Below are 24,799 nucleotides of genomic sequence, written 5' to 3'. Positions count from 1 at the left end.
TCATATACATAATAGTATTCATATTACATAACCTGTACGTCGATGAAGGTTAGACATCCAGGTAATAAGATACGCCAAAATGCAGTTACTCAAGCAAATGGATATGATTTTGGAGACGGTCAGAAGTTTCAACTAGCATTCACTAGTTTCCGTCAGTGACACTGAAGAGATCTTGTTCGAGAAGGTTTAACTGGATGGCCCTGTCGGCCTCAGCTGCTTTTCTATACATACCTGGCGGCATACAGATAGCGAATGATTGCCTCCCTTTCCTCGCGCAGCTTGTGGAAGATGACTTTACTCGCTCCTACGTACGTGCCTTCCACAGTCTCCCAGTGGGGGGACAGGATTTGTGCCACCTCCTGTACGTTTGAAAAAAAAAAAGAATTAAAGTCCTTTCCAAACAACATGGTGTGTAGGGTGGTGCCTATCTCTATTTTCTTTGCCCTTGTGCCACACACACAATTTTGCAGAATGGATAAACAATTCTGCTAGGGACTTGGCAAAGAATTATACATTTTTGAAAAAAAAGATCAACCAAAAATGATGGCCCAGGCTTGGCATAACATTTCAGGACTTGATAGAGGTATTGTAGACTACAGCGGAAGATAGAAGTTATTGATTACACCAGAAGATAGAAGTATTTAGGGATATCATTGACTTAATATCCCTAAATAGAAGTTTGTGGGACCGCGTAGCGCAGTGGGACCGTGTTCGGCCCGTGACCGAGAGGTTGCGGGTTCCAATCCAGCTGCTGTGTTACCGATCTTGGGCCCTTGGGAAGGCACTTTACACGGTTTCCTCACTTTACTCAGGTGAAATGAGAACATGGGCCCTCCCCTCCGATAAGACGTTAAATGGAGGCCCCGTGTATGGGGAGACCCCCACCCATGGACCTAAAAGAACCCCCCCCCCTGCGATGGTGCGGTGTGTGTGGTGCTAAATTCTTCTGTCGGGAGTTGGGGATTCACTTCAAATCACCCGGATGGAGGCTGGGCAAACCTCTGTCTAGTATCAGCCATATGGTGAATTACATCATTCACCCAGACGGGAGACCTGGCGCATCCCCGTCTTGTAATTAGCCAGCGAAAGGGTATGTCACCCAGTAAGGGGCGGTATAACCCCGTCGTGTGTAAACATGTGCAAACATGTGTGATTACGTTGACCGATGATGATGATCCATAAATACCCTGTTTCTCTAAACACAACAGACATAGCTTACTCAGCAGATTAAGGTGCACTAGTTTAACTACAACAATGTTACAGGAATTTTATCCCCAACTTCAGTAGTCGTCAGAAAAATATATAGTATTACAAAACTGTAAATTCAGCACATACTGTAATTCCTGATTTTTTCAATGTGCTATTATGTTCACGGTTTTCACGGTGACGACTGTAACATGAACTTATCATTACTGATAACAAATAATTCACAGACTTTTTTTATGTGCACTTGCCACGACAATGAACATTTAGTTCCGAGAACAAGTTAAATTTTCTCAGACCGTGACAGTTTGGTACCGAGAAGACAAAGTGAATTACAATACATCCTTAAATGATCAGGTTGTTGCTTACAATATCTTTTAATAACAATGGTACAGGAAAGTTATCCATACCTCCGTGATGGGTTCGCTGACGTACTCCCATTCCTCGGACCCCGGCTGGGGAGGCGGCGGTCCCGTGGGCTCCTCATCCGGCTCTGGTTCTGGCTCAGGGACTGGTGTCTTCCTGTTGGAAGAAATTAGAAACAAATCAGAAAACTTTTTTCTGCATCATTGTCTATTCCAACGTCACTTTAAAAGACGTGCATACCTAATGCAGTAGGGAAGTTAAAGCTAAGCTAAAGATACAACTGTTACAGTTACTGGTTCTGGTTCAGAGACTGGTGTTTTCCTGATGGTGACGGTTGAGTACAGAGGCAGTTTCCTAGCGCCATTGGATGTCTCTGCGAAGTAAAATAAAAAAACAAAGCCTTAGTGGACTTGATACAAATGAGTTTCACTTACTTTCCCTTCTTCCCAGACCCTCCCCGCTTTGCGGAGCCACTACGGGACCGGTCGCGTGACTTGCTCTCGCGAGCCTCCAGCTTGTCTTTCTTCTTGCTGGGTGATCCTGACCGGTCCCTTGCCGAACCTTTGGGCGACTTTCGACCCTTCGGGGAGGCTGGAAAGATTAAGGTGAAAAATCAATATTCAGCATAATGTTACGTGAGAGAGCACAATACTAATTCTACAGTTGTGACAAAGAAGAGTTAAATACAGTCTTATTCATAAGCTTTGAATAATTAGATTTTAAAGGTTCAATGCAAGTTGGGATTTGACTTTGAGCTGCTAGAAACAAATTGTCCAGTATTCATGAAAAAAAAAGTATGGAAGTCTTAATAATCAAGACTCAAAATATAGCCTTAAAGGCTGATTTGATGCAAAACCAAAAACTAAATCCACCGTGTATCAGATTGCAATAGAATTCAAATATGCCAGAGCAACATTTTTCATAAATATCAACATTAAAGGGCATACCATGTAATTTATATATAGAATAAAACAATTTCTGAACACAGTTATGATAGTACCAGATCGTGATCTTGCGTCCTTCTTCGATGAGGAAGGTCGAGCAGAGCCCGCACGTGACCCCTGCTTGGAGGGCGGCTGTGAGGGTCCGTCCTTCATCTCTGGTGGGACCTCCAAGGGAGGGATGTCAGTCGCTTTGTCTTCCACTATCTCCGGGGGTTTGTCTTTGTTCTGGAGCTGAGAATGTACATTAAACTGTTAGACAGACATCCCAGTATGGTTAAACATTTACGTATTATATGATATATATGTTCTAGTTCTATCTCTGGTTTAACCTCCAGGGAGGGATGTCAGTCGCTTTGTCTTCCACAATCTCTGGGGGTTTGTCTTTGTTCTGGAGCTGAGAATGTACATTAAACTGTTAGACAGACATCCCAGTATGGTTAAACATTTACGTATTAGATGATAACTAGTTCTATCTCTGGTTTAACTTTCAGGGGAGGAATGTCAGTTGGCTTGTTTTTCACAATCTCTGGGGGTTTGTCCTTATTCTGCAGCTGAGTTTACCGGACATGAAGGAATATCAAAGGTCAATTCTAACCCCTAGAAGCTGTTTTATACTGTAGAAGTTCTGACTGTAAAGATGGCCAGTGAAAGCATATCTTTTAAACACTATTTGACAACTAATAACACTGTATGATAAATGTCATTGAAAGGAAAATATCATAACTAGTATATATTCAGCAGAGAAATGAGAGTGAGTATTTCATGCATTCACTTAATTTGATAGAATAGGGCATTATTTTATAAGAGGGTTGAATCAAATGCAGTACGAGTTAATTTTAGTTTGCTCCAGAACAGTGCAAGTGTCCAGAGTCATGTACCTTGTCCAAAGTATGTTGCAGAACCCTCTCCACTTCATTCACCACCTCTGCTTGTTCCATGTCAGCGTCCACTCGTGACAGGATCCCCATCTTTGTAAACAGCTTCTCCAGCTTGGACCAGGCATCATGGAAACCTGTGATCCTGGTTTGACAAAACAAGAAACAAACGAGTACATTAACAACATTTTACCAGATAGAAGGAAGAAGGCTTATTTGTCTACCTTTGTTGGGTCTTGAAAAGTGTGACCATAAAACCTAAAGGAAAAAAAAAACTGACTATAGTAACTTTCTTAGACATTTTAAAGTATACACAATACGAGGTGAGGGTAAAGGTATGGATTATAAGAGCATTGAAAAGAGCAGTGGACCATAAACCAGTGCTTTAGTCGTCCCCTTCATTTTGAATAGAAATCCTGTCCAATTCGCGGCGGTCCAAAGGGGTCAGGGGGCATGCTCCCTCAGGAAAATTTTGAAACCTGATTTTGCTGGTAGACTCCGCTTGGTTCAATCAATATCTTTGCATGCTGATTTTTGTCAGTGCAAAATTTTGTCCGTCCCCAGTGTCCAAATTTGTTTGTTTGTTTGTTTGTTTGTTTGTTTGTTTGTTTGTTTGTTTGTTTATTTTCAAACGCCTGGGTGGCCTATTCAATTTTGATAAACTGGTTTTCAATAGGGCCCAGTTCCACATATACATAAAGTTTCACATAATACATCCGTATACAAGGAGATAAAAACAAATTACAGAGAAAATAAGTAGACAAACACATTTGAACATATAAGTACAACTGAAACATGAAAGACAGATAAATCACAATCATAAGCTATATATCCGATCCAGGTCAACAGTTAAATTCCTTCAAAAGACGGAATGACGGATGTTGGCTAGAACCCTGCTTTAAACCCAGGTGTGCAGCAGGATGTGTTTACCTGTGCTGCACCTGTTCCTGGTCGTGTGCAGGGTCCTCCACAGGGATCACCTTCTCCGTCTTCCCCAGCCCGGTCTGACTGCCCTCGGGAGGGGGGTTAAACTCCTGCTGGTACTGCTGGTCAGCTTGGGGGGCATCTGGGGAAATAGGGAAGATTAAACCACATAACTGTCAAGTTTGAATATATTTGGAACATGGCTGTCTCCTTACTGAGCTTTAAAATTGTTTCTGTTTCACTCATTGTTAATTTGCCATAATGTTAAATCTGTCATTTCAAGCCTGGGAAAATACATTTTCATGAAGTTCAGATTTTCTCAACGGACTGAAGGAATTTGTTTTGGTCACAACAAGCAAATTTCCATCCTGGGATGGAAGGACAGGTCCTGAGACAGCCCTAATATGGAATCAAACTAAAATTGCTGAGTGAAAACTTTTAATTAGTAATCTGTCCTTTGGGCGCATTATTTTCTGGTAATATCAATTGACAATTGACTGAATTGTGTTCACAGTCTTGATGATATTTCCTTTCAAAATTGTTAGAGGACATACTGCATTTTTCCTACATGACATGTACATCATTCATTCCTAATATTTACCAAACTCAAGTGAACTTACATGATCTGCCTGCAGCCCTTTTCAGAGCAACGTCATCAGGAATGTCAAACAGGATGACCACATCAATGCCCGGCGGGGGGGAGGGGGGCTCCTTACCAGGGTTGGGGTCAAGGGCAAGGGAAGACTTTTTGGATATCTGAGGGAAAGAAATGTTGCATTGTGACCTTGAGAATGAGAGTAACACAACTGTACTTGTGGAGAAGAGATGGCTAGCTCACTAACAAGCTGAAGGATTCTGTCAATTTTCCAAGTCAACTCATTTTTAGATGCTCCCTCAGCCACTTAACATCTATTGGCATAACACTGCCAGTAATACTTATACCGCCAAATGATAAATTTTTTGGTGATCCACTAGCGCAGCAACAGTAATTTCCGAAGTATGCACACTTCAGACATCCACGTGTTTCACACATTTTTAAAAAGGCTTCCATAACAGTGCATTCGAAGACAACAAGGCCAAAAGTTTTTAGTTCATTTTTGGGGCAGGCGAGCTCGTCAGGGGACAAACTCACTGTCACGTTCATCGCAAGATTTGTAGATAATAATCACAGGAATAGTTAGGAAGATATCCAAGATGCATGAGCTATTGCCATGGTAAACGTTGCAACCCCATTTGGTTTTTTTGCAGAAATTGTTTTCCTGACACCTGGGTGATATTGCACTGGTCTTCAATACCTACAAGTACATCAAAATCTATCATCAGCCAGGTATGACATAGTCATAGTTCTTACCTTCCTGGTAGTGGCGGAAACCTTGCTGCCAGATGCTGACGGTTCGGCTCCAGTCAGAGCCTTTTCTAGCAGCTTCCCCTGTTGCAGAGTCATGGGGAAACCATCCAGCACCCAGCCTGTTCCCTCGGGTAGCCGTCTGGGACAGGAGGGAAAGGAACATTACATGTAAGGAGGAAAATTACTAAAGAATCTAGTGTAGATGTGTGTATACATGTACATTCACACACCAACAAGACATGAGTCCCTGTCCCTGGTGCTGAATGACACTCCAACAAGACTGTTACCCCTGTCCCTCGTGCTGAATTACACACCAACAAGACTGGTGTCCCTGTCCCCGAGTGACACACCAACAAGACATGAGTCCCTGTCCCTGGTGCTGAATTACACACCAAGACTGGTGTCCCTGTCCCCCAGTGACACACTAACAAGACATGTGGCCCTGTCCTTGGTGCTGAATGATAAACCAACCCAAAATTTGATCCTGTCCCTGGTGCTGAATGACGCACCAACAAGACTGGTAGGACAGGAAGGGACATGACATATAACGTTATGGAGTAAAAAAAAACTGAGAAAAATTACAACAGACATGTGCCTAAATTAACACATCAGCAACACATGTGGCCCTGTCCCTAGTGCTGAATGGCACGTTAATTAGATGTGGGACAATATGAATGTATATTCTGTGGCAACAAGTGTTAAACTCATTGTCCTGTGAAAGACTGTGTACATGAGTCTTTCACAGGACTTCACCAAATAGACCAATCTTCACTCTCCATCACAATTAGTTGTTCTATCAATGACAGAGTGGCTGCATGCCATGTGCAATTTTTTACAGGAAGACTATAAACATGACAGAAATATTAGGTACAGTTTGACAATATTGCTTTTGTCCTACCTGATCGCATCAATGACGATGTCCACCAGGATCTGGTCGTCCACAGACTTGCCCCTCCTCAGAGACTTGATGGCCTTGGAACCCAGCTTAGCTCTGGTGGTGGGCTGATTTTTTTGGGAGAAAAAAACACACACATGTGACTGACTGTAGCAGACCCTCTTGGTGAGAATTCTACCAGGAAACTTGATGTAGTAAGGTGCTCTTAATGTAATGAAGCTTCAGAAATTGTGCAGTATCATTATTCAAGTATGCTAAAATCAAGTCAAAAATGAAGTAAGTAAAAATACTGCATGCTGGACAATAAATTTCAAAAGTTATTTCAAGACATTTTAAGATAGACTAGGATGCTTTCAGGACATTCCTATTCAAAATGCCATTTAAAGTCAGAGGACTTTTCAATACCTTAAGGCAGAGAAAGTATGAAATCCTAATTATAGAAAATATTACATTACACATGCATTTGACAACTGATTGATATCTGTTACATACAATCTAAGGTCAGCATTTTTAATGAATGAATAAAGACTAGAGCAAACAAGAAAACAACCACCCATACCTCAGGGTGTGAACTGTCGCTCTTCCTGGCGCTAGATTTCCTAACACTGCTCCGAGGACTGAGACCACCGGACTCACCCAGGGGAGTGGCGCTGCCAGACAAGGGAAGCTTTTCTCCTTCTGAAGAGAGCAACAATAGACTACTGTATTAGGGGCAAGCAAGATTTATTTCACCTAATACAGTAGAAGCCGCTTAACAGAAGTGTGCATAATCTGTTGTGCAATTAACTGGCTTCTACTGTAATTGGAGACCTTCATTTCAAGGCTTACAGAGCCTTCTTTTCTGGACATTGTCTACTGTAGATAGTGGGGGAAAAGAGTCTCCTCATTTACAATATGGAGAAATATTCCCTGTTATCCACAGCTGGAATATGGACATGTGCTGTGACATTTCATAGAGGATATCCAAGTAAAGTTGACATTGAGAGCGCTGACATGCAGTATTATGATACAAGCATTGAATTTCTTTTTTACGAATCCAGACACACAGGGGAGGCCAGAACACATTGTGGGCATATTCACAGAGCTTAAGATACATTGTAAATAGAGCAGTCTCAATTCTTGATCAAAACATGACTAGCACTGCCTGAATACAAAAAGATTTACCTGCAGATTGCAAAGAAAAGAGCTCATAACGTACCTTGGTCCTCCCCATCTTGCCTGGCAGAGGCAGCCTTCTTCTCAGAGGATTCAGGAGTGGCAGGTTCCACTACTGTTGTCACACTGGGCTGGGGGGTTATACCTGTACAGATAACACACGGCACAAATTCTCATATTACTGTAAAACCTGTCAAGTCACCAAGCAAGGGCACGAAGAAAATACACATGCTTCTAATGCTTGGGTCTACAGCAAAAGAAGTGACCATCAAAAAGAGGCCACAAGAGGCTACAGCAACAGTTTCTTTCCTCCGACTGCCAAACTATGAAACTCACTCAATATACTTCAGTATATAATCTTCAAGCCTTCAAAACCAATGTTCACTGCTATCTACTTGCATGATAATTTCCACCATCCCTCACCTTAGTCCAATGCCTATAAGCGGTCAAATAGCCTTGTTTTCAATAAACCCATTAAAAAAGAAAACAACAGAGATAATGATCCGGTGACCCTTATGCTAGGGTGGTCACTGGTACAGTTTCCATCATAATTATCAAATTCAGAGTTTAAACTGCTCAAATAAGTCTTTTAGTTTTAGACATTTTTGACACGAGATCAACCATCAATGGTCTAAGTTAACTCACCTGGCACAGATTCCTGTGCAGGAACCGCCCCTTCTGGCTTGTCGGACAGTACGGTTGCCGGCGTGACTTCTGTTGCTGCCTGCACCTCCTCAAACACCTCATCTGACTGTAGATTGATGAAATAGTTATTAATTCACAATGCACCATAATATTGCAAAACAGACAAATGGTTGGCATTACATAACGTTATCTTCTGTATTTGGTAATTGGTGTACAATCACACAAGGATTCTATACTAAGAGTTATGTAATCAAAGTTGGTAGGGTGGTACAAACATGTACTGTCATAACAAATTTGCTACATTTCTTTTTCAACAGTTTTATTCTCATGAGCATCAAATTCATCACATCAAAGAACTTTTGGACCCCGAATTACAAATTGTCTTGAGTTTGTTATGAATAAACATAGATTTTCTCCAGTGTGGGAAAAAAAGTACCGTTGAAGGCGTGACATCCTCCAGCACTTCTCCATTCTTGAAGGCTTCCACTGCCTCTGTGACCAGCTGATCTGGAGACAGCACTGCCAGACGATGGCCTACAAGACAGGAACACAAAATGATCGCTTTTGCTTTGAAATTGTTGAAATGTGGCCAATGAATGTTACTTGTTGTAGCAAATCATTGGTTTTCAGCAAGGCTTGTACATGTATTATGATAAATCAAGGAAAAAATAAATCATTTACCGGCTGCTTTTGATGATCATAAAGTTACCTGGTACTTAATTCCTTGACAGTAAAGGTTTTTGAGAGAATTTATTTTGCAAGTATTATTATCAGGTTATGCATGAGAAGGGTGTAAGGTAAAGCAGCATATAAATGAAGTGTGCACAAACCTCCTAATTCTCCTTGTTAGTGCATAAGGGCAAAATAAAATAGTGTAAACACGAAGCACAAAAAGTCTTGTATCAAAAATGCAATGTCTACCCATTGATATCATAACACAATGAATTGCATAATATGGCTGCTATGACAACAATTAACTTATTCTTTTTCCATCTATCATATCTGTTGACTTGACATCCCTAAATAACCTGTTTTGTTAGAGTAACAGACATAAGATACTCCACGGAAGGGTGAACTAGCATTGTGTATGGTTTTCAGCACCAAGGACAGGGCATACTGTTGTGCAATCTTTAGTCTTAAGATCAACTATACAGAGTAATATGCCTTGCATTTCTTCACAAGACAAGCTATCAAGTACAGCTTTTAAGCTCTAATGCTTCTATCAAAGATGAATTTTGTATCTACCAGGTATATGCCTGTTACCACATGTTATTGTACTCACTCTCTGCAAGTATCCTGAGAGCTGAAGACTTGCCGCCAAACAGCTTGCCGACAGCACACGCTCGCACAGGGAAGGGGGGAAACTCTGGGGGAGGGGGCGGTGGCTGTGGACAAAGGAACACAGGTGAACATCAAGTGCACTTTATTGGACAACCATTCTGGAATACAGTAAATGCATTTAAGTTCGCGGGGATTTAATTTCGCGGTAGCGGGAAAAAGGACTTTTTGCGGTGGATTTGAGTTCGCGGTTACACCATAGACTGCAGTCTAATACCATAATAGAAAAACGTTCGGTTACCGAGAAAACCGCGAACATTAATCCACCGCGAACATTTCTGCATTTACAGTAATCTCAGATTAGCTTCATACTCATAGACATTGTAACCTTTACTATTACCATCTTTTTTTTTCCACAGTTTGATAACTTTGTATTGTCAGTAATTGCACTACAAAAATTCGAATATAAAGTGAACGACAGGCATTTTGTGATACTATGAATTATGAAAATATTGTCTCATTATAAGCTGACTACCTCAAATTATCATATCAACTTTTGGGGATTAAAGGCATTTGAGTTTAACTCATTTAGGTAAACTAAATGCCCTTAATGCCCAAAAGTTGATATGATAATTTGGATCTTTGCTACCTCAATAAATAAGTTGAGCCAATTCTTTCATGTAATAAATTTTTTTTAAAAAGGAGAAACATAATCTGTTATCTCTAAATGATTCCCACCTTTGGGGGAGAAACAATGTTGAAGATCCTCTGCACGATGTGTCCCACCACGTTGTTGTTCTTCTCGTTGTTGATTTCTGAACCATCAGGAGGCTCCCACTCACCCATCATCTCCTGTTGGAGCAAAATTCAAATCTTTAAAGGATTGTACAGTCAAACCTGTATTAGGGGCCACCTCTACAGAGGGGCCACCTGTCCATAGTGGCCACTTTTTGTCGGTCCCTTGGGTATTTTATCTACAAGTTGCCACCTCTATACAGAGGCCACCTGTCTATAGGCGCCATATTTGTCCGGTCCGTTGAGTGGCCGCTATAGACAGGTTTGACTGTATTTCCTTCACAAAACCTTATATTCTTTACTATTTGTGTAAGTAGCACATTTTGTTACTAGTATGTAACATACATTCTCATAATTCCACCAGGTGTCATTATACCGCCACCTCAAAAAAACGTTAGTATAGAGGTCTTCCCAAGATCGTCTTGAACATCGAATGTTAAATATCTTATATGTAATACAAATAGGATATTTAGGTGTTGAAGACAATCTTGAGAAGGCCTCTATAACAACATTTTTTGAGGTGGCGGTATAATGACACCTGGTGGAATTATGAGAATGTTTTTTAGACACTCTCATTGTATCACAAGATGTTGGCTACGTTAAGTCAAGCAAAGGCTTTTTAACACATTTGAAATGATTCAACAATTAGCAAAGACTTTTATTATCAGCAAATGTTGAAGATGTTGTGTGTGTAATTTTTAGTGTGGAATGATACTAAAGGTGCCGTGAAGATTTTTTTAAAAGTTTTTTTTCTTGTTAATACAAAGGTATAATTTTTTATGATCATGATGATGACCTACCTTATACTCCTTGAAATCTCCATCATTCAGGAGTTTCTGCTTCTCCATTTCAATAATCTGCTCCGGTGTGGGCTCGCTGCCCTCTGCTGTGGGGTCCTGTGTACAACAGAGGAAAGTTGAAGATTTCTTCATCATTTGTGTTTCTTTGGACTTAAGATGTTATAGAATCAGTGTGGCTTTCATGATTATCTGTGATCATTACCTTCTAAGACTTAAAGACGTCTGAACCTTTTAATCTTGAAGTAACGCTACTTCACCTTTACCCGCAGGGTAACCTTTATTTGTTGTGTTTATCCACAAGGTATGAAGGTGTATCATGTCAACGGACAGTGATTTCAAGTTGTAATATGTTCAAACTATTGTAGTTTGAAACTATCATCCGTCAACTTGATACCCCTAAATACCCATTTTTTAAAGCAACGGATATAGGTTACCCTGCGGATAAAGGTGAACTAGCGTTACATGTAGACAGTTTTGCTAGTTCCTTTAAAAAGAATTGACCAGTAATGCTAGTTCACCTATATCCGCGGAGTAGCCTTTATCCGTTGTAGTTAAAAAATATGGTATTTAGGAATATCAAGTCAAAGAACGGTGTTTTCAAGTTGCAATATTTTCAAAATAAAGCAGTTTAAAACCAACTCCAACTTGATATCCCTCAATTCCACGTTTTAAAAGACCACAGACGGATTTAGGTTACCCGCGAATAAAGGTAAACTGGCGTTAACTGTAATCAGTTCCTGACCAATGACAGAGGCACCGGATATACTTTTAAAACCTGAGCAATTCATGCACTATCTATTAGCTTGCTCTCTCTTATGTTAACCTCAACCCAGCACCCAAGCTGACGTAGAGGAGTTTACCCTTATTGGAGAATCCTGCGCCATGTGCTGGAGCAGAAATGGGGATAAAGAAGAATTGACAACAGTTAGGGTATTCTGGCCAAAGCTTATCTAGTCATACCCAGGCATGAAACTTTGGAGATAAACCATAAACATATATGGACTTGTTATACTGGCAATATTCCCCTAGCTTTTTCTCTACAATGGACAGTAGACCACAGCATTAATTCCTGTCTTAAGAAGTGGCAACAATACCATCTTTTTAACTACCAACCTGCTTGTTGTAGGGTCATTAACTACAGGACTACATGCACCATTGGTGCAAATTTATGGTTATCGTAGTCAGAGTCCTCCCTAGAGGATGGAATAACGGACGTCCTCCACTATACTCCTAGCCCAGCTCCACTATACTACTTTTGAAATTTAGTGTGTTTCTTCCCTATTTTCTTGGCTAAAGTTTTGCTAATATAAATGAAAATTCACAGATTTTTGTGCCAAGTGGCATCACTTTTCCAGTTGGCATTGTCTGCAAAAACTTGTGAATGGCCAATGATCAAAACAATAGTTTTGCCACTTCACAACAAAGGAATCACTATGATATATTATACATGTAGTATTTGACACCCTCTATCATTGCAAAATGAACCCATTTTCATAAAAGCGCAGCGCATTGGTTTTGTTTATTTTTGCCAGCCCCTCCACTATACTAAAAAATTCTGAGGAGAACCCTCGTAGTGATTCCAGTCCAGAAGTTCTTACCCTTTCCTCGTACAACGGATGGCCCTCGATGAACAGCTGGGTCCACTCCCGGAACAGCTTTGGTGGTACCAGCCTGAATATAGACAAAACATGATATCAAGGTACAAGATGAACATTGGCATGTTATATGTTCAATGGGATTGAAGATGTAGCTTCATGGTTGTGAGAAAATACAGACAACAGTTTTCAATAATTTCTCACTGGTTTATCCAACTGGTACTCCTTTATATCATTATACAGCTTTCTAAAGGTTGTATCAAGATATGTAACCACTACAAAAGTTGCACAATGAGGTGGAAATTTGATGTTTCAGAATCAAGCTAACTTTAAAGTCTGTTAGCTCCCTGCACTGGCATATTACACTCAGTCTGGTATTCCTTTACATAATCCTATATATGACAGTATGTTGCCACAGCAAAAGTAGCAAATTTTGATACTTTATGTGAACAATATGCAAAAACTACAGAATTTTCATTACATTTTGCATAAGATAGCTGGTGTGTTATGCCAAAGGGCAGTTATACCGGTTATATAGATACAGATACAGACAGAAACAGATACAGATATCAAGCTCACTTTTCTGTTAGCTCCCTGTACTCCCCAAACTAGCTTGGTGGCATATTTACCTGGTTTTCTTTATACTATAACTATGCAGCTTTCTAGAACCTGTATATATCAAAATATGTTGTCACAGCAAAAATAGTAAGCTTGTGCAGAAAATGTGCAAAAGGCTATGAAATTTTTAGATGTTTTGGAATCAAGCTCACTTTTCTGTTAGCTCCCTGTACTCCCCAAACTTGGTGGCATAGTCCACGATCTGCAGGGTGACCTCCATGCACATGTCGTAGTGTTTGCGGTATCGCTGTTCGGCACGTTCGGCTGCGATCCTGTCGTGGAGCTCTTGCTCAGCCTTGGTCTGCTCAATATACTCCAGCTTTGCAAGCTGAGCAAGTTCCTAAAACCAGAAAATAATGTAAAATCAGCTCAATGCTCCATTGTGAAAGAAACAGGATTTCCATATAATTGTCTGTATAGCTGATATACACACACAAATGTAGCTGTCCTTCGGCATAACACAACAGCTTCAAAGGCACATGGTGCGGCAGCAGTTCGTTATCTTTTTTTTTTTCAATACTACAACTAATGACCTGTTACACCTATCCCATACACTAGCAGTAAGCGTAATGTCTAAGGCTACCTAGTAAAGGTGACTCTACAGTGCATTTGATGTTTCAATTCAAGCTGGGCAAGTTCCTAAACAAGGAAATCAAAACATGAAAACATAAAATCAGCTCAATGTAAAGTGGACAAAATTGTTTTTGTTGACATAAGCACAGCTACACTTACTTGCCAAAATACATATATCTGCCACTTTTAAAGACAGTGTTTGAGAGGTTTCTAGTGCAACACCCCCAGGTTTATACAGCTTAGATATGCAGGGGTGCATTTAACTGGAGAATCTTGCGTTAGAGATCTCTTAGATGAATTTTAAGGGGTGGTAATTCAGGTAACTATGGAATTATATTAATAGATTTTGGATAACATGTGAGACTTCCAAGTTCTTAATCTCAACCACTTTTCAACTGATAATGTTTTTTTAAACCAGAGTCAATTGATACAGCCTAGTGGATTACTATAACAATACATGTAGTATCTGGCCAGGGAATATTTTGGCCTGTTTCAGTGGTACAAGCAACTTTTGTCAGGCTAGGACAGCACAACAGCATGCCCTGTCCTTGGTGCTGAAAACGGCACATTAGAAAAAACACCTTTGACAGACATAGCTCTATGTCTTATGTCATCTGATACTTAATTATTAACAAACACACATGTTCTTGGTCTCTGAAGATATATTAGCTTAAAGTAAAGCTGCATCACGTATGAAACAAAAAATCCCAGTATTTGTGAATAGTGTGCAATATGATATTATTACAAGTGACAAGGAAGAAGAAGTACATCCCAACATACAGTAACTGGTGAAAACATGATGAGAAAGACAGCAACCCTGTGTTTTACATCACCACAGTGTAAATAAGTTCATGACAAGCATCAAATGACATGTCTTATTTGTGACCTTACCCTTTTCTGTTCAAGTAACCACTGATGGAGAGCAGTAAAGAGGGAGAGGCATGGTAAGTTAAGCTATAGAGTCCATAGTTAGTACATTGGCATTGCGGAGAGAAAACACTTCATTTGTACCATCAACCTTTTAATGACAACAAGGAAGCCCTGAACTGTGTCTTCCCAAGACGTATACCCACATATCAAATCCATTCTTAGCCCAAGTTATTGCTGCCTAAATCATCTGGAACACAAACAGACAGTCGGACAGACAGAGCAATAACAGCTTATACCTCAATTTTCATAAAGGTAATGACGTCATTGCAGAGTACAAGTCTGTCTGTGCATTAAGTGTCTCATCATTCATTAACAAATATGTACCTTCTCCTTGTTGAGTGCATCTTCAAAGTCTTTTACCCTCCTTGCATCATACTGCTTCTCAAGGAATATTCTGAAAAAGAGAGAGGAATAACAAACTTTCTTATTGAGAGACCTTAAAAAAAATCTTCATAATCAAGAAGCATGCAATACTTTACTGTAACCTTGAACACGCAAAAGTAGCCAATTGTCTTCCAATTCTCTAATGGGTAAAAACAGTCGCACCTTTACAAGCATGAAATGTATGAAACATTACAGTAAGATGATTCTTCTTCTTCATTTTATATCCTGCATTGTCTAGTCGGCAAGGCTAGCCTAATTTCTAATAGCCACTGGGCTGACTGTACATCTTAGACATAATTTGCAAAGTGAAGATGATTTTATATTGCCAACAATTATCTGCGACACACAAAAATGCTCATTTTATGTAAGTAAGAAAGCCATTAGAATGCTTTGTGTACAGAAAGTCAGGAGAGCGTACGCACCTGTTTTTGCGGATGATGTCCTTCTCGTGGCGAGCCTGCAGCAGCTGGACAGCAATCCGCCTCTCCTGCTGAGACTGGCGCATCAGTCGGTTCACCAGCATCTCCTCACGATGTGCTTCCTAAAACAAGGTCAAAAAATTTTAAAAATTAACTCGGTAGCAGTCAATATGCAGATGTTGGCACATTGGCGCACCAAATTCTTTCTGGAACGCTCTTTCCGCGGAAACTGGACACAATCACTGCTTCAGCTTGAAGAAAGAAAGAAACTCTGGGAATGTTTGTCGGAAGGATGCATATCACATCATTCAAATTTATATACAATCTATATGCTTCTACAATAATAGGTATTCCTCCTTTTTATTCACCTTCTATGGAAAACTTTGAAATTTTGATTAATCCCAGTGCAATTAAGTCACATCAAAATCTTAATTAACAGGCTCCCTGATTTCTTGTGATATACTTATTTATTTACATGTATAGAGACTGAAAAGTGTGTAAACTATGACAGAAAAGCCAGGAATTACTGCAATTGAATCTTTACCTCCTGTGCATCATGTGCCTTCAGCTGATCCACCAGGACTTTCCTCCGCCTTTTCTCCCTCTCCTCTCGAGCCTTAGAGTCCTCCTCCAGACGACGCTTGATCTTCCCGATATAGTCATCATTGGCACCAGGCTGGAAGGGAGAGATGGAAATTCAACCATTGAATACATGTCAGTCACTAACATTTATAGCCATAACATTATGATCATTGTATTAAAAAAAGGGACTGAATTGGCCAGGGATTTAACTACCAGGTTGCCCAGATTGCCCTGCGCATGCACGCTGTGCTACCTAGTTTCTGGGTGGGGACTGCGAGAGTCCTACAAGCAGGCACCAAGGATAAAGATTAAAGTTCAAACACCAGATTTGAGCTCCATATAGAAATTTAGTACAAATTCTGGCCTTCCTTAAGGGCAACCTTAAGGGCAACCTAAGTTTTGGCTCAGAGGTTGCCCACTGGGCAACCTAGCTTTAAAATGTATTTTGAACCCTGCTTGACTGAAGACTGGTACCGATAGCTGGGAAACGTATGGCATTGTATGATTTAATATGCAAAAGCCTTCTAAGTCCATGAAGTTCAAGTTAACAGGTCTCCTCCATGTTTGAAGGCCCTAACAGTACTACCAATACACCTGATATCACCAGTATGTTCAATCAACAGATAGCAAGCTCTGAATGAATACTTTGTTTAAAACAGAAGGCTTTTCCCTGCAGCATATAACAGCAAGAGAAGGACTCTGAAATTACTATTATAATATTGTATGCTACATCACATTGCAGTACCTGTATGAGGTCGACAGGGGGCGGTTTGTACTCCAGGTCCTCTGTAGTGACACTGTAAGCCAGCTCACTACTGCCATCGTCCATTCCCGAGGTGGCGATCTGCTGAGACTTCAGTTTGTTCTCAAAGTCCTTGATCATGACCCTGGTGTCCTATGAGGGCAGAGATTTTGGTTTGGTGAGGACTTGATAGAGGCATTAGCACCTGACTATTAACAACTGAACAACATTTCATGCTCAGTGTAAATCCCCTGTCTGTGTATTACAAACTCCTGTTTTTAAAGGCCGTAACGGTTCCTTCCCGTTTCGGAGTTTGTGGAAAAGACCTGTAACTTGATATAAACAAACAAAATCAAAAAATGAAACATCAATAGGAGGCCAGTATGAGATTCACTATGGAAATTTAATTCAAAACAGAAAAATGCAATGATCTATTATGCTAGTTCATCTTTAATTTCAATAGTTTATCCACAGGGAAACCTTTATCCATTGTATTTCAAATCAGGGTATTTAGGAATATCAAGTCAACAGACAGTGCTTTTAATCTGATATATAATGAAAATATTGCAATTTCAAACCACCTTTCATCAACTTGATACCCCAAAATACCTTTTTTTTAAACGGAAATAGGTTACCCTGCAGATAAAGGTGAACTAGCATTACCAACGTGGATGAATAGAAAATTTAAGTCATGTCTCACCTCTGCTTCCTTGAACCTCCGTGCCTCCTTCCTCTGCTTGATGGCCTTCAGAGTCTTACTGGGGGGAGGTTTGGGGATCTCCACTGTGGCAGCTCTGCAGGGGGAAAGGAAGGAATGCCCATTGTCAAATGAATTTATTGAATGGAGGGATGAATGAACAGTTGAATGGACAGAAGAAGAAAAGAATAAGCAAATTAATGAATAAATGATGTCATAAATGTCACATGAGAATATCATGTGAGACATCACCTAACAATATTTTCAGTTTACATGAAAACACAACACATTATCAGAGCTTCTATATCAATGTCTTAGCTTCTACTGGCAGTACACCAGGTCCGTACCTGAGCTTGGCCAGGAGCTCTGTATGTTTCTGCCGCGTCACCCTGGCCTTCTCATTGACATGCAACTGGATAGGTTTATCAACGTATCCACTAGCCTTTCTAACAATTTTCAGTTTACTTAGGGGACACAATCATAACATCTGAAGCAGTGGCTTGTGTTCTGTACACAAAGTCTTCGTGCCTGAGCTTGGCCAGGAGTTCCGTCTGTTTCTGCCGCGCCATCTTGGCCTTCTCCACAGCCAAGCAACTGGATAACTTATTGTAGCATTTCTACTGAGCAACAAGTTTCAGTTTACTTTTGAAGCAGTGGCTTGTGTTCTGTACCTGAGCTTGGCCAAGAGCTCCGTCTGTTTCTGCCGCGTCATCCTGGCTTGCTCATTGACATGCAACTGGATAGGTTTATCAACGTATCCACTAGCCTTTCTAACAACTTTCAGTTTACTTAGGGGACACAATCATAACATCTGAACCAGTGGCTTGCGTTCTGCACACTTCATCCATACCTGAGCTTGGCCAGGAGTTCCGTCTGTTTCTGCCGCGCCATCCTAGCCTTCTCCACAGCCTTTTGACTCTCCTCCGACTGGAGGCGGCGGTACCTCTGCTCCTCCTCCATTTTCTCCCGGAACATGGTCTGCTCGTGGCGCGCCCACTTGTCGTCAAACCTGGCCTGGAGCTTCCCCAGGTTCTGGTCCGTCTGGCGGGGAGTCAGGATCTTCAGTCTCTGTACAAAACAAAAGAAAGATTAAGTAAGATGTTATGAACCCACTGAGAACCATGTGATCATTCCTACCAAAGCCCCCCTATTTTAGAAGTAGACTAGTCCTGTGAGGCTCTGACCTCATTCCATGAGTTGGAGTCCTGGGAGTAACAATAAAGTTATGTAGCTCTACAGTTCCCGACTTTTGGTCTCAATGTATCTGCATCAATAGCCCTACCATCGGTTCTCAACATTTGGCGTCACGGACAGGATGCAGTCAACTAAGAGTTGTTAAGTAAAGTTATGATAGATTACTGACGTACAACAATTTGTTGATGACCAACCTGCAAAACAAGTAGAACACGACTGTATCAGTTGCAAAATGAATGTGATGCAAACTGTTACAGTTAACTGTAACTCACAGTACATGTGTATCTATGTAGCCTTTACAATTATTATCTTTCCACACTTTGATTCCTGAACAGAATCTGTGAGAAAGACCCTGCTGAATTAAAAAAAAATCCAAATCTGAACGGACTATTTCAGGCTGTCCTACTTTGGGGTAACTGCAGTGCAATAAATGCCTGTTAGCTGAATATTAAATGTACCCCATGTACATATATCTACTGGTAATCAAAGACGTATCTGAGCAAAAAAACAAATAAAAAATGTTTGTCTCATTGCTACTAACCTCCTTGTATATTTCACTCTCTATTCCCTCCAGCTTGACGGGCGCGGCCGGCCTCATGGTCTCCATGGCAACCCCAGTCAGGTTGGCTTTCTGTTTTCTCCCGAGGCCAATGAAGAGCTGGTAAAGCAACCTGCGAAGAAAATGCCTGTGTGAGACCTAACCAGAAATGCTGTCAAACTAACAGAGATAGAAGAATCCCATCCTTAGAATAGATTTAACATTAGACATTACTTTTGCAATGTTTATCCTAATTATCCATGATTGTCAACATAAATTTAACCATTGTTGCATCTGTTTCTATCTCTCTCTGTTGTGCGTATGCATGCATGTGTGTCTACCTGTGCATGTGTGTAAATCTCTAAAGCTGCCATTTTCTGAGTAGGAAGTAGTGCTAACCTGAGGTTGCTACCATATAAAATTGATGGTAGTATGGCAGCAGACTTAATACACAAAAGCTTCAGTTAGAAACGCAAGGGGATGATGTTGGGGCATCTGAATGCAATATTCCGCTTCATCGCACAGACAGGGCATTTGTTTTCTGTCCCACAAATGCTGTTTTCTATTTTTCTAACGGCAGCAGATTAATTCTAGCAAGTTTTAAAGTTGGGTCCATCCTTAACTTAGACATTACTTCTGCAATGTTGAACACACACCACTACCAGTGGACTTAAGCCCACTGCTGTAGTGATTGAGTTGTGTGTGGCCCAGGGCTAATGAAACAGACATGGGAACCACCCTATGCGCCAGAAATGGGCACCGCCCTTGGCGCGGGAAGGGTTTAACTTTTTTTTAACTTAACCATCCTTAACTTGTGGCGACACAGTGCTGTTCCGTCATGATGGAATGTGGGTTTATAAGTATCCGACACTGCTAATAAAGAATACCAAGCCCAAACGACGGAGCAAGGCGAGAGAGCGTGCAAAGTCCAGACGCTATCCGGCTCAGGTGACGCTTACAACTGTGCTATCTCACCGAGTGAGCAGGGACACACCATATGATGGCCCAGGATTTTTCCCCATCGTCTCTGCCCATGTGTGAAAGAGAGTGCAGATAGTTGTTACCTTGTTGCGACACCGTGCTGTTCCGTCATGATAGAGTGAGCGATGTTGGTGTCGAAGTCAACCTCCAACAGTCGCAGTGTCGGCTCCAGCCGCGTGAAGTTATTAAGTTTTGACTCTGCGGTCCTAAAGGGGAAAAACAAATCATTCATCCTATGAATTTCCTCCCTTATTCAAGCACTTGTTCATTCATTACTGTAAATGCAGAAATGTTCACTGTGGTCACTTCAAGACGAATGTAAAACTACCGCGAACATTCTTCCATGACAATATGTGACAACAGTATACGTCACTTACACGAACTTAAAACCACCCCGAACACTCCATTTTTCCAATACTGCAAACTTAAATGCATTATTTTACAGTATCTTGTCTGTCATCTGTTGCTCCCTTTCTGGTGAGGGATCCATATGCTTGCACATAGAGGTGAAGGCTTGATGGCAGCACTGTATTTTATTTTTACTCATTATGTTGGTTGAGGAGGTAAAATCAGTAACTTCAACTAAAGATGAATAAATAGATAAATAAAAGCCTTACAGTACTATGTGTAGCAATGTACCAACTTTTTGTTTTCTAATTTAGTGCAATTCAAGGATAATTTTTTTTTTTCATTTAGCAATCATAGAGGGTCTGTATGTGGAGTCCAGACAACACTTTTCACTAAATTCAGAAGAAACTCCCATTATATATATTGTACAAAGATCAAGGAAGACAATTGCACAAAATGTTGTTGCCTTGCTACAAAATTACACAAATAAGACGGATTACAGAAGAGGGATCTAAATCACCAACCTGTTCTGTGAGAACTTGTCAAAGTCATTCTGCAGCTGGTATCTGGCCAACAACTCCCCAATGAGGTAGCCATTGGAGAAATCTTTCGAAAAGGTCTTGTTGTCTGCAATAAGAATGGTGGAAATTACTTTGAAGCAAGAAAGCATAGATCTCAACCACAAACCCAACCACACATATGGCAACATGTAACTTGATCTTATTTTTTCAAATAGCATTCCAAAAGGATGGTTGTCTCGGTGTGATGAATCTGATACATCGCAGAAAACACAAATAGTTAACATACTGTCTGGTATTTTGAACCCTCAGCTACTAAATTCAAAGACTAAAATTAACTAAGACTATATGAAGGAGATTCAATCAAGAACAAAAAGATTAAAAACAGATGTAATGTCCCTTGGCTTTTGGGACCATTGGTACCAAATTCGTGTCTCCATTTCAACAACATTTTCCCCTGGTATTGTTATTCTTTACCAAGTTGAGCTACTGAAGAATGCATTTCTTGAAATTAGATGCAAGTGACGGTCTTGTGCAATGACCGCACTTTCGGTATGGCTACTTATCTAAGAAAGGAACCCGTGCTAGATTAACCACAAGACCTACTCAGACTTAAGATTGTTAGGAACATTTCAGATCGACTTTGGTTCGTTTATAACACTTCAGAACTTCTATCGTGACGTGCTACTGTCGAACACAGTGCCTTGCTTGGCGACCTCCGCCCCCCTCCCCACGAAATCGTTGCGTTCACGTCCACTCCAAGACAATCTTACACCGCTTTAAACACTCACCGACGGGCTTTGACAGCTTCACCTCGTCGTTCAACCATCTACACAATATCTCCGTCATCTTGAATCCTCCAGTGTACCTGATTCAGACCAAAACTCCTGTCAAAGTCTACCCAAAACCAGGAGCCGTCGCCATCATTGGAGACGTAAACAATAAAATCAAGATGGCGCTGTTGCTAGGGAACATGGGGGATAAGAGCCTTGTTGTGATTGGTCAGCTTCAATGACTGTTTTGTTACAGGTGACCTGATTCGCGGAAAGTTTCGCGGGGAAACTCAAAATCACACATATAGTATTTTAGACACGATAATGTAAATCTATGACGACTATGAGGAGAAAAGGGCACTCTAGTCTAGTTTGTCCCATCTAAACTTTGATTTCTTTGTAACATGTACAATAGTCGTCCATAGATTTCATAAACCTTTGGAACTCAACGCTTTTCTACCACCTCCACTGGCTCCAGAGCTCAATCTAACTTGTAAGAATGGTGCTCTCGCCATTTGATTGGTTAGAAATTAGAACCTCGGGACATTCTTGGACAATCATACAAATCTAACTCGTTTAAAATGGTACCAAACTGGATTTGCATTATTTTGAACCATAACAAATACAATGTGTAAACCTATTATACTGATTAATGCTAACAGCACACCTAATAAGACTTGTGGTCTTACTGTGTGCATAATAAAAATCATTGCATGGTGCAATCATGGCAACAACGTCAATGTAGGTTAGACATCCAGGTAATAAGATACGCCCAAAATAGTTACTCAAGCAACTGGATATGGTTTTGAAACGGTCAGACGTTTCGGATAGAATCCTCTATCCTTCGTCAGTGAAACTTTTAGCTCCTGTAACTAAAACAACATGCTTGTCAAGAAGAGAAGGAGTGACCCGTTGTTCTTCACCAGGCTTAAAGGGACATATTGTAGAAATTTGGTGCCAAAATTTCATATGTTCTGAACTTTAAAATCTCTAGTCATATTGATATTTGTAACTTATTTCCAACTTATCTGTGTCAATTTATCACATTTCTAGCACTAAATTAACAACGCCAAAGTAAGCCACGACCAAATTAGCCGGCCGTAGATTTCCGAATCGACCGTTGCGGTCGCAGATCCTCGGAGCTTCGCGTGGACTTTCAACAAACTTCAGTAACGATTCGAGCGAACCACCGAATGCGTTCTAAAGCGCACTTTGGTTCGTCGGAGAGTTGGATAAAATGGCAGACAACTCAAGCGGCAGAGGTAAGTGCGCATATTTCAAGACGTTCTCGCGGCACAACAAAGTCGTATCAATACGTTGTGAATATTGCTGACGCAGTGTAATAAGGTAGACTCAACTCATAATGTAGAAAAATGGCCGAAAACAGTGACTTTCTTTTTTACATTATGTCCCTTTAAACACCGAGCTGTAGTAAAGGTACATTGCACTTCTAGCTAACAAAAAAAGCATCATTACACAAGCTTTGTCCTCAGTCTGAGGTTCAACCACTTTTTATTTCATTTGAAAAGCCACAGGTATAATATCTGACATACCTGTGCATACATAATATGTTAACGTCATATATAACGCTATATGTATAAAACAATGTATCCACACATGAAGTTTATCTCTACAACCTTGATAACATAAATCAAAACATGGTTATTGAGTATACATAGTGTTGGGTTCTATATACAAAAAAACACATTATATATTGTGAACTAAGATAACACTCTTGAATATACATGTAGTATAACTATTTTTCTGAAACTTTTGCTGTAGAAAAAGATTTAACACATAACATCATGTTCTCTATTGTGCATATTGCATAGAATTCTCACCAAACTAGTATGGTCTTAATAGGAATCACATTAATTTTGTATAATTGATATACAAAACTTATCTTAATACTTCACTGACAGAACAATGGGTGTAAAAAAGTGAACAAATATATGTACAAACAGGTGACTTAACCAAACCATGCTCTCCTATCAAAACTAAGAATAATGTGATCAATAAAACAATTTCCATTCTGTCTGCAATTGTAAAAAGATCCTAAAATATACAAAATTGATAAAATCTTGTCTATACATCATTGGGCTATAGTTATAACTATAATAGTAAGTAGGTTTTCCTCAAGCCCTTACTTTTCATTTTGACCTCTGGTTAAATGTTAAAATATACCAGAGCCAAGGAAATTGGTGGGAAAGTAGAAAGGATCCGAAGAGAATCAGATTTCTGTCTCATGTTCAGTCGTTGCCATTTGAAACGGTCAATGCCATATAAAAAAAAATGGTACACTCTATGCGCATTAGAACTCTTCATCAACAGCATGATGTTTTGTGTGGTACAAGAATATAGGGTTAGGATTTGGCTTTCAGGCCCAGTTTGCACCCAAGCTAATGCAATTTCTTTTTCACTTACTTCTTTACGATTTAGCATGAAAGTTCATCTGTGTTGGCAGAATACATTATAGAGAATTGCTAAACTTTCTTTCCAACACTAAGATAATGTAGGGACTTACCCCTAAATTTTCCGTCAATCTCCGTCGACCTTGTTCACAGAATGACCCTTTCTCTCTCCAGCAGTGACGTTAGGAAGACAAAAAGTGCAAAAGTGGTGTCTTCCTGACGTCACTGCGGAGAGAGAAATTCATAGTGGCACGTGACGGAGACGATC

At 40.3% G+C, this 24,799-nt stretch overlaps 1 protein-coding gene across 8 annotated transcripts in view; it reads right to left on the bottom strand.

The window, feature by feature from the left end:
• LOC118431361 (sperm flagellar protein 2-like) overlaps positions 1-22,315 on the bottom strand; it is a 36,442-nt gene extending 14,127 nt beyond the window's left edge. For 3 of the 8 annotated variants that reach the window (XM_035842487.1, XM_035842485.1, XM_035842489.1), the window contains exons 1-29: positions 22,139-22,315; positions 21,354-21,456; positions 20,565-20,687; positions 19,504-19,633; positions 18,619-18,836; positions 17,772-17,865; positions 17,075-17,224; positions 16,292-16,423; positions 15,751-15,869; positions 15,269-15,338; positions 13,594-13,781; positions 12,827-12,899; positions 12,095-12,115; positions 11,229-11,324; positions 10,372-10,485; positions 9,638-9,740; positions 8,792-8,889; positions 8,356-8,461; positions 7,754-7,855; positions 7,115-7,233; positions 6,559-6,662; positions 5,664-5,799; positions 4,933-5,068; positions 4,319-4,454; positions 3,392-3,533; positions 2,570-2,744; positions 2,004-2,160; positions 1,614-1,725; positions 232-359 (exon numbers count right to left, since the gene is read on the bottom strand). In XM_035842487.1, coding sequence (XP_035698380.1) covers positions 232-359; positions 1,614-1,725; positions 2,004-2,160; positions 2,570-2,744; positions 3,392-3,533; positions 4,319-4,454; positions 4,933-5,068; positions 5,664-5,799; positions 6,559-6,662; positions 7,115-7,233; positions 7,754-7,855; positions 8,356-8,461; positions 8,792-8,889; positions 9,638-9,740; positions 10,372-10,485; positions 11,229-11,324; positions 12,095-12,115; positions 12,827-12,899; positions 13,594-13,781; positions 15,269-15,338; positions 15,751-15,869; positions 16,292-16,423; positions 17,075-17,224; positions 17,772-17,865; positions 18,619-18,836; positions 19,504-19,633; positions 20,565-20,687; positions 21,354-21,456; positions 22,139-22,196 — 3,443 coding nt within the window. In that variant the 5' untranslated portion in view covers positions 22,197-22,315. Of the gene's footprint in view, positions 1-231; positions 360-1,613; positions 1,726-2,003; positions 2,161-2,569; positions 2,745-3,391; positions 3,534-4,318; positions 4,455-4,932; positions 5,069-5,663; positions 5,800-6,558; positions 6,663-7,114; positions 7,234-7,753; positions 7,856-8,355; positions 8,462-8,791; positions 8,890-9,637; positions 9,741-10,371; positions 10,486-11,228; positions 11,325-12,094; positions 12,116-12,826; positions 12,900-13,593; positions 13,782-15,268; positions 15,339-15,750; positions 15,870-16,291; positions 16,424-17,074; positions 17,225-17,771; positions 17,866-18,296; positions 18,351-18,618; positions 18,837-19,503; positions 19,634-20,564; positions 20,688-21,353; positions 21,457-22,138 lie in introns of those variants that run through there. The other 5 variants (XM_035842488.1, XM_035842486.1, XM_035842490.1 and 2 more) reach the window with 3 other exon arrangements.
• Positions 22,316-24,799: the final 2,484 nt, after the last annotated feature.

Source organism: Branchiostoma floridae, chromosome 15 (assembly GCF_000003815.2).
Source record: "Branchiostoma floridae strain S238N-H82 chromosome 15, Bfl_VNyyK, whole genome shotgun sequence".
In the NCBI taxonomy this organism is placed as follows: Eukaryota; Metazoa; Chordata; class Leptocardii; order Amphioxiformes; family Branchiostomatidae; genus Branchiostoma; species Branchiostoma floridae.
This window is presented reverse-complemented; position numbering and strand designations above follow the sequence as displayed.